The 9,942-nt window shown below is 41.1% G+C and overlaps 2 protein-coding genes across 5 annotated transcripts in view; one reads left to right on the top strand and one right to left on the bottom strand.

Annotated features, from left to right (window-relative positions):
• calua (calumenin a) overlaps window positions 1–2,451 on the top strand; it is an 11,753-nt gene extending 9,302 nt beyond the window's left edge. For 3 of the 4 annotated variants that reach the window (XM_029742651.1, XM_029742652.1, XM_029742654.1), the window contains exon 7: window positions 1,174–2,416. In XM_029742651.1, the coding sequence (XP_029598511.1) occupies window positions 1,174–1,278 (105 nt within the window). In that variant the 3' untranslated portion in view covers window positions 1,279–2,416. Of the gene's footprint in view, window positions 1–1,173 lie in introns of all 4 variants that reach the window. The other variant, XM_029742655.1, reaches the window with a different exon arrangement.
• Window positions 2,452–2,543: 92 nt separating this feature from the next.
• Window positions 2,544–5,021, bottom strand: opn1sw1 (opsin 1 (cone pigments), short-wave-sensitive 1). Its single transcript, XM_029742650.1, has 5 exons — window positions 4,643–5,021; window positions 4,324–4,492; window positions 3,812–3,977; window positions 3,456–3,695; window positions 2,544–3,301 (listed from the first exon to the last, which is right to left on the bottom strand). The coding sequence occupies exons 1-5, from the start codon at window positions 4,980–4,982 to the stop codon at window positions 3,212–3,214; spliced, it is 1,005 nt and encodes a 334-aa protein (XP_029598510.1). The 5' UTR covers window positions 4,983–5,021; the 3' UTR covers window positions 2,544–3,211.
• Between the last annotated feature and the right edge of the window lie 4,921 nt (window positions 5,022–9,942).

Below are 9,942 nucleotides of genomic sequence, written 5' to 3'. Positions count from 1 at the left end.
TCTCTGTTTTCTCTCTCTCTCTCTCTCTCTCTGTTTTCTCTCTCTCTCTCTCTCTCTCTCTCTGTTTTCTCTCTCTCTCTCTCTCTCTCTCTCTGTTTTCTCTCTCTCTCTCTCTCTCTCTGTTTTCTCTCTCTCTCTCTCTCTGTTTTCTCTCTCTCTCTCTCTCTCCTGTTTTTCTCTCTCCTCTCATCTCTCTCTATGTTTTCTTCTCTCCTCTCTCTCTCTCTGTTTTCTCTTCTCAATCTCTTCTCTGTTTTCTCTCTCTCTCTCTCTCTCTTGTTTTCTCTCTCTCCTCTCTCTCTCTGTTTCTCTCTCTCTCTCTCTTCTCTCTGTTTTTCTCTCTCTCTCTCTCTCTGGTTTCTCTATCCTATACTCATCTGTTTTCTCTTCTCTTTCTCTCTCTCTCTCTCTGTTTTCTCTCTCTCTCTCTCTCTGTTTTTCTCTCTCTCTCGGTTTTCTCTCTCTCTCTCTCTGTTTTCTCTCTCTCTCTCTCGGTTTTCTCTCTCTCTCGGTTTTCTCTCTCTCTCGGTTTTCTCTCTCTCTCGGTTTTCTCTCTCTCTCTCGGTTTCTCTCTCTCTCTCTCTGGTTTTCTCTCTCTCTCTCTCTCTCTCTCTTCTCTCATCTCGTGTTTTTCTCTCCTCTCTCTCTCTCCGGTTATCTCTCTCTCTCTCTCTCGGTGTTATCTCTCTCTCTCCCTCATCGGTTTCTCTCTCTCCTCCTCGGTTTTCTCTCTCTCTCTCTCCTCGGTTTTCTCTCTCTCTCTCTCTCTCCTCGGTTTTCTCTCTCTCTCTCTCCTCGGTTTTCTCTCTCTCTCTCTCTCCTCGGTTTTCTCTCTCTCTCTCTCTCCTCGGTTTTCTCTCTCTCTCTCTCTCTCGGTTTTCTCTCTCTCTCTCTCTCTCGGTTTTCTCTCTCTCTCTCAGTTTTCTCTCTCTCGGTTTTCTCTCTCTCTCTCGGTTTTCTCTCTCTCTCTCTCTCTCGGTTTTCTCTCTGTCTCTGTTTTCATTCTCTCTCTCTCTCGGTTTTCTCTCTCTCGGTTTTGTCTCGGTTTTCTCTCTCGGTTTTCTCTCTGTCTCTGTTTTCATTCTCTCTTTCTCCCCCTTTCTTTCTTTCACTCACAATGTCTGTCTGTTTAAGCATTCTGTTGACTAAATATCCTTTTTGTTTTGATTTCAGGATGGAAAGCTCAGCAAGGAAGAAATCCTGAACAAGTACGACCTGTTTGTAGGAAGTCAAGCAACTGACTTTGGCGAGGCGTTGGTACGGCACGATGAGTTTTAGATGATTTAGTCCTAGCTAGATAAAACAGTTTTAAACTTGGTTTGATTTTTATTTTGTACGAAACCTTTTCATACACTACATTGTCTCCAATTAGTTTGTGGTTGATAGCACCTAATACTTATGTGTGTTTATATATACTGACTTCCCATCCCAACACTCATTTTATTGTTCTGTTACGTACATAGGTAGTTTAGATTGGTCATCATTTTTGCCTTGGTTTGAAATATGATGATATACTCACAAGCACTGAATACTCCTTTTGGAGTTGTTTATAATTCTTCCACCAAACCCTTCATATGTGGGAATGATTTGGTGTTTTTTACAGTCATGTTTTGAGTGACACTGATTGTAGTGACAGCCCATCATTTCTTAGTATAGTTAGTAGATGAGAGATGCTACCCAACGTTAGCCTCCTACATTTCCTTTCACCCAGTGTGTGCCTTCTCTGAGTAGTCTTTTGGGAGCTCAACCAATGAAACTGACACTAAATATCAGTGAATCAGAGGGTCATGGGAACGTGAGTCCACTACAGTGAAATCATCCCTCACCCTGCTCTGTTTCTCCATAAACACTCTCTTTGACCCCCTTTTCTTCATATGTACTGTATTTGTCTATCATGACTAGGGCCGTTATTACATGACTAGGGCCGTTATTATTAGCGGTTCATCACTGCTTCTCTAGCCTTCTCTGCTGTCAATCACTGCCTCTCAACAGTCTACAGTGGTTTCCTCCCCTTGCCTCCATCTGCGTTGGTCTAGAAACAAATGATAGGTGAAAGAAATATGTTAGATGACCAATGTGAAACAAGAAAAGGAAACCATTTTGGACTATTGAGTAGCAGCACAAGTGTGAGAACGCATCTGTTGTTCTAATGGTTAGAAATAGGAGCGGTTGTACTTCCTTCCTATGGGGCGTGCTGAACTGAAAGGTTGGTGCATTGCAGCGTTGTTACTGAATTACGCTTGCTCAAAATTAAATTAAGATTATGTTGAAGTATTTACATACTCAGCAAGTGTTTCTTTTCTGAATTCATGCACAGAATGTATGGACATTCATATTTTGGATTAAATGCTGTACTTTTGATTCCACAGCCCATTTCTCAATAAAGAAAACTCATTGAGTAAACTTATTTGTTCAAGTTTGAGCCTCAAGGCACATCTTCTTTTAACAGTTTGTATGTCTGGTTGTGTTTGTGTTAATGATTTTGTTAAGAGATTCAATAAATGGTGAGCGTGGTTGAAATAAAACACTGTCCACCACTGTTATAAAAGTGCATCGAAATACAATATAAATCTTTATTTACCTTAGATATGTTACAATAAATCAACATGTTGAGTATTTCATCAAGGAGTAGATTCAATAAACCCTATTTGCCCTGAACTCACATTTTCAATCAGGTGTTAGGGAACCTTAGATGGTTTATTGAATCCACCCCAAGACCCCCCATTCCGGAGATATAAAAGTGCTCAAATAATATTTTTCGTCATTTTTTTCATGCATTGCTATTTTTAGACTGCAGCTTTGGTAAGCTAATATATGCCAAGTTCGGTCAATATTCAGAATTAAATGTACATCATTCATTACTGTCTTAAACAGGGTGCGATTTGTGGGGGAGAGGAGAGGGAGAGGCGAGAGAGAGAGGTGGATAGGAGGAAGAGAGAAAGAAAGAGAGCAGGAGAAAATAACCCCCTTCTTTTTGGCTCTCATGGTGTGCTAAGGGGTGTTTCCATTTGAATAAGAAATAAAATGGCCAACAATACCACCACAAACCCTATACAAATCGCACACTGTTTATGATACGAAATAATACTATGGAGTTTGGAAAAGTTCTCTGACAGTAGGACCTTCCTGGTATGAAGCAGTGGCGGTAAGGGGTGGTCAGGTCTTGGCTGCTGGGGATGGGCTCCTGATGGACTGAGACCAGCGTCACAGTTTATGCTGTGGAGACCTCAGTCTTGGAGGCTGAAACTGAAGTCTCCTCAATCTGCTTTCCGAACACAGTCTCCATGATGCAGGCGTTAAACTGAGGGAGAAGTAGATGTATATGACAGACAATGACCATGATAAGGTTGGGTGTCCTGTTCTGACTCACCTCTGATGTGCTTCATTTCAATGACTGAGTGTGTGTGTGCCACTTTGTTGGTGTATATCTATGCATTTGGGGGTTATAGACTCACCTGTTTGTTCATGAAGGCATAAATAAGAGGATTGTATACACAGGAGCTTTTAGAGAAGAAAGCAGGGATGGTCACCAGGCGGTAGTCTTTGTTCTCGCTTGTTGTATAGGCAAAGTACAAGCCTGCCAGGGCGTAGGGGCCATAACACAGAATGAAGGAGCACACCATCACTATCACCATCCTGGATACTTCCTTCTCTGCCTTCTGGGTGGAAGCTGACTCAGCCTGTGCAGCTGCGACCTACACATACACACGCGCACACACACCGGACAAGCTGGTCACATCTTGGTTCCAAATCATGACTTTACTATACTTTGATTTGTTCTTTTTTTTTGCCCAAAAAGCATTGTACTCACAGCCCGTAGTGCTCCCAGCAGCTGGGAGTAGGAGAAGAAGATGATGGACATGGGCATGAGGAAACAGGTAACAATAAGGAATTTGGTGTAGCTGGCACAGTGGTACTCCTCGTTATTTGTGTACCAGTCAGGTCCACAGGAGCAGCCCAGACCCTCAGGGATATACCTGTAAAACAAACCCAAGTTACTTCTACTAAAGCCCCGCGCATTGTCTCTGCAAGGTTTCCTCCTTGCCTATATCAATCAGTGACTTATCTAACTTGAAAAGCAGCGAGCGATGCAAACGTTGAAGCCAATTAGTGACATTAATTGCTGCTCAGAACCTTACACGTACAGCAAAACATATACATGTACTTTTAACTCATTTTAGGATATTTTCCATTTTCCCCAGTCCCTGTGTGGGCAATGTGAACCAAATAGCCTAATAGTAGCCAAATACAAAGAGTATTTATTAATCCAGACTATAACACAGTACAAGATCAAAGTGTTTGTGAGAGGCTGTGGATCAGTACCTGCTCCAGCCGAAGAACGGTGGGGTGGCACATCCGATCCCCATGACCCAGGTGAAGGCAACAGCCGCCAGAGCCTGGTTGTTGTCAAATTTGAAGGTGCCGAAGGGTTTGCAGATGACCACGTATCTCTCAAAGGCAAGGACAGCCAGGGACCAAGCTGACACCAACCCTGAGGTAGAGAGAAGAAGCCATCACCATGTTAGGAGATATCAAAGACATCGAACACAAGAACAAGTTTGCATGCAAATAATCAGAAGAGTAAAATGAATCGTTCAAGTATGTTTTTTGTTGTTGTTCTTATGATGATGTTTGAATTTACCTGCTATTGAACCCATGCAAGCTTCCATTGCACACAAGGTGTAACCCAGGAAGTAGTATCCTCTCGCGCTAGCAACAAACACTTGACTCACAGAAAACGTCACAAAGATGAAACCTGCTAACGAGACGTTGACCAGGATGAAGTTCAGCGGTTGTCTCAGCTTCTTGTACTTCACTGTCACCACGAGAATTATAAAGTTTAGGGGTGTTCCAGCAAAGAACACAAAGCCCATGAAAGCAGTCTGTAGGTAGAAAGCCCATATTGGGGCCAGGTGATACTGTGGCCCCTCAAATGGGCTGATCTTAGAGATGTTCTCGTACAGATGGAAGTCCTTTCCCATCTTGGCTCCTCTCTGACTCAGACCACTACCTGTCCGTCCCTTAGATGTGAACTATGATGCTGAAAGGCTCCCTTTTATATGACCATAAACCACTTATAAACCTCTTATAAATTATGTCAGGAACAAGCTTCTCCTGCGGATCTTCCTGATCTTGTAGGTGGATGAATAAACTTCAGGATTAAGCTGCCCCCGTGACCATGACCTGCCAGAAGAGACCTTACTTTGTTGGGCGCAGTAATCCATCTTAAAGAGCCAGTGAGAAAGAATACAATTTAGAAGAAGAATTGAACTTATAGCAATTCTTTGTTGGTGGGAACAGTGCTAGGATAGAAAGCATTGCCATACTTCTGGAGTTTGTAATGTATATCACTGATTTAAGCTAGGCTGTGTTGGCTGCTCTTATGAGGTGGTAACTGCCTTATCCAGTTCCTATTCATCTCTGATGGACATTAACCTTCCTCCGAACATAACCTAGTTGAAAGAAGAAGCTGACTGGGCAGTGGCACTCACCTCCACAATGTTTGGAAACTCCACTTTAACAATTCATTATTATTAAGTGCTAATCCATCAACCAATGAAGGAATTCATTATAGATTCTAAGCAAACATAGAGAGCCAACATAGAGAGCCTTGCTCTTGTTGTATACCTCGCTACAGTACAGGGAAGCTTTAGCACACTGAGCACTGTGAAAGACTGTTTACAATTCAATTAATTTTTCAATCTTACATTTACAAGTCACACTGTAAAATGAGAAAGTCTCAAAACACCAGTGTGTAATGAAACCATGAAAAGTAATGCACTTAAAATGAGATTTGGTGTTTGGAGGGTGTTTGAATGTAAACCCAATGGAAGTGTTGTAGTACACCGTGTTGTAGTACACTGTAGTGCACCTAAAAACAAAAACTGTGTTTCTCATACAATCAATGTTTTAGAAATGGACATGGTTTATAGCTTATATATTGATTGACGATAAGGGACTATAAATTATATATTTTTGTGGAATTCCATCTTTATTTTTTCAATGCTTTATTTAGACAGATTAGAAACAGGAGGGGCAGTAAGACTGTACATTTCGTTGGATTTTTACCCACTCAACATGTCACGATCGTTAACATTGACGGACCAGGGCGCAGCGTGTGTTGGATTCCACATCTTTATTTCAGTGAAACTAGAAACAAAACAACAAAACACACAAAGACCGTGAAGTCGTAGTGTCACAAGCACATACACAAACAAACAATATCCCCCAACACATACCTAAATATGATCTCCAATTAGAGGCAACAATTACCAGCTGCCTCTAATTGGGAACCATACAAAAACACCAACATAGAAAATATAAACTAGAACACTCCCTAGTCACGCCCTGACCTACTACACCATAGAGAACCAAGAGAACCTCTCTATGGTCAGGGCGTGACACAACAACACAGCCACACTGTAAGAAATGATTCTGGGGTGAATTGAAATTGACTCCCCCCCAAAAATGTATGCAAGTCATGCAGAGTCCATAGTCTAGCAGTAACACACTAAGACACCCCTCTCCCCACCGAAGACTGGGGTTAAATTCCCTGCTCTAACCCTTCAATCTTTTTCTCACACCTTTCTGTATCCCCTCTGTCATTTCATAACTGTCTCAATAAAGTGTAAAAATACCCCAAAATATATATATATTTATTTATGCAGTCGTTTAAATGATTTGTTAATTTAATTTGACCAAAATAATGTAAGATTAAATACAATTTAATGTGTTGCTCAAAATGTAAGTATCTTTCATGAGGATTACCAAAGAGAGAGAACATTTAGTGACTGAACTCATTGGAAGTGGTTATAATCAGCTTGCATTTTCTATCTTGCCGCTTGACTATGATTGTGGGCAATTCAAAAAAATGTGACTTCATAATTATTTCACACAATGTTGTATTCAAGTTTGATGAAAGAAAGGTATATTTTCATATTAGTATTTAGCTTGTTGTGCCATGAAGTGTAATGGATCATGATGAACGGATATCAAAACCGTCAGACAAACTGACGTTCATTGAGGACAGCACCCATTTCCACACTCATGATTGTCAATAGAAGAGGCAAGTGCAGAATTCTCATTTCTTGCAGTTCAACTTCCAGTTACTAATGGTGATGTAAACACTGTGCTTGGCAATGCCTGCCAAAATGGCAAATGATTAAATACATAAAATGATGTTAACTGTTCAAATTCTCCAGATGAAGTGATCTAATTTTGCGCTGGACAGAAACTCAAAACACCAAAATTATGTTTACAACCTTTTTCGGTAGGGCTCTGTTCCTAGCAAGATGTTGCACTACTCTTGATTAAGTGGTGTTAAAATACACCATGTCATGTTTCAAAACATTTCAGGATGATGTGTTTCAATAAAGCTTTGTCTCCTTCAAGTTGGTGGCAGCTCAGTTGCCACTATTTTGGGAATTACAAAGCACTTCATTTGAACAGTGCACATTCAGGTCTAAATGAACCTACTGGTATCAAGATGTAGCTTGCATGGAACAAAAAAGGAGTGCCATATAACGAACAGCAGGTAGGTTAGAGAGGTGGGACAGCAACCTGAGGGTTGCCAGTTTGAATCCCCAATTTGTACCAAAAAATCTGCATTTGACCCTTAAACTGCTCATTGGTTTTGACGTGGGACAGAGATTACAGTTTAGAGTTCTAGATAAACCTTGATCGGGTGAAAACAGAAAGCTTACAACTAGCCGGCAGCAAGCCAATTATAGCACCATCAGCCCCCAATACACCCCACCCCCTCGTCCATTCCTCCCTCCCTCCCTCACTGGAAAGGGTGTCTAGTACATTTCTGAGAGTTGTAATCAGGTGAATTCTGATCAACATACCTCACTAACAAAGAATATGTTTTCACTACTATGATTCTTCTCTGTGCAAGGATATGGATATTCAGAATGTTTTGTCTATTTTTCCTCTTCACGATATTGTTGCATATATTGTCAGGGATGGCAGCCGCAGACATTTGATCTACAAAGTGTCTCAGGCTACTTTTTTCAGTTACTGTTTTTTACTGATAACTCAAGAGAGTATGTTGCCTATTGATGTGTCTGCGTTTATTATTATAATTTTTTATTTCACCTTTATTTAACCAGGTAAGATAGTTGAGAACAAGTTCTCATTTACAACTGCGACCTGGCCAAGATAAAGTAAAGGAGTGTGACACAAACAACAACACAGAGTTACACATGGAATAAACAAGCGTACAGTCAATAATACAATAGAAAAAAGAAAGTCTATATACAGTGTGTGCAAATGGCATGAGGAGGTAAGGCAATAAATAGGCCATAGTAGCGACACCACCCCACTATGTAAACATGGAAAAGTTTTCCCCATCTTATTGATTTACTTGATTAACTGTATGCTATAGTAGTTCGAGTTATTTTTTTAACTCATAAATGGTCATGGCTAACAGGTACAGCTAGCGTTAGCTACATAAGATGCTTAGTTTTGTTGTCAGTGGCCCTTCCCCTGAGCTTCATCACATGTGAAACCTTTCTGCCATCCACCTGCTGCCTGTTGCCTGCCATGCATATTAGATTGCATGATATTGGGGTCTTAAAATGCCACAATACAGGGATGAGCCTTAATCTGGAAACAAGATTTACCTGAGATGTACCTGGCCAATCCTTCAAATCTCTGCAAACTGCAGGGATGTAACATGGGATTAGGATCAAACTACAGGATCATCCCTTTAGCCACAGATTGTTGGGTCAAATTACTAATTTGAGGAAGGATCAAGGGTGGGTTTACTGGTAAATCTCCCTACTCCTCCTCACGTGCCCCCCATCCTCCTTTTTATACACTTGCACACAGTCAGCCAATCCTCTTTTCCTTGGAACCTTTCCAAGGAACCTTTTCCTCCTCCATCCTCTTCCTCCGCCCTCCTCTGTCTGTCTCTCATGTCTTTTCAGATCAGTGCTACTCTAGTTAAGTTTGAGGCAGTAGGGACCAGCTAGTTTGATCTAGTTTTGAGCTAGTGTTTGCTTGAAAACCAGAGCTTCTCCCAATTTACCAGCAGAAATAAAGGTATGCTTTTTTCATTTCCAGGATTTTTGTATGGGTGAGTAGGCTTGTTTAACAGGCTGTATTTCAGTTTAGCATTTGGGTAGGTCGTTTAATTTGAGGTATATTGATCAGTTTAAGATTTTAGCTTGAAGGAGAAATCTCAGTCGACAATGATTATTTGACCGAGATTGGATCTCTGGAAAAAATGTATATAACTTTTAGCATTAAAAAGTATTTTATATAGTTTGACACTATTGACAAGCTAAACTGTGTTTGTACTGTGCAGCAAACCGAAGCGCATGCATTGTGATGACCCTTATCGTCAAGATTTTTTTTCCTCAAACTAGGTGAAGATGAAGGACCACTACAGTCTTTCAAGATACATGGTGAAGAAAAGATGGAGAGCGAGTGAGAGAATGGATGCAAGATAAATATCACCCCCAGACTCAGGGTTGTATCATAACCAACCTGTATGGTTTAGAAGTATGGGTATGATACGACCTGGGTTTGGCGGTGGTCTGCTGCTGCCTTCAAACAGAGGATGCTAACACCAACGGCTCTCTATAACTGATTATTTGGCGTGTTTGTTTTCTTCCCTTTTACTTTTCCTTTCCGTTTTGCCAAGAGCAGAATGTAATAGCAGCCAAAAAGGAATTGTTTCAACAGCTGTAAAATTGCTTCAAATGACACTCTTGACTTTTGTATTTTGTGAAGTGATCCACAAAATAAACTGAATGGAACGACCCTTGTACTTCTGTCCACTCTGCCCTTGTGAGACCATGGCCAATAGAAATGCATCCATTTGAAAACCCTTAGATTAGCCGTTGTGGGGGTTGGTGACACCAATGGGATCTACCCGGTACAGCCAGAAGAGGACTGGCCACCCCTTGGAGTCTGGTTCCTCTCTAGGTTTCTTCC

The sequence above is a fragment of the Salmo trutta genome, chromosome 40 (assembly GCF_901001165.1).
Source record: "Salmo trutta chromosome 40, fSalTru1.1, whole genome shotgun sequence".
NCBI classification, from domain to species: domain Eukaryota; kingdom Metazoa; phylum Chordata; class Actinopteri; order Salmoniformes; family Salmonidae; genus Salmo; species Salmo trutta.
The sequence above is the reverse complement of the archived record's forward strand: the minus strand, read 5'-3'. Positions and strand labels throughout refer to the sequence as shown.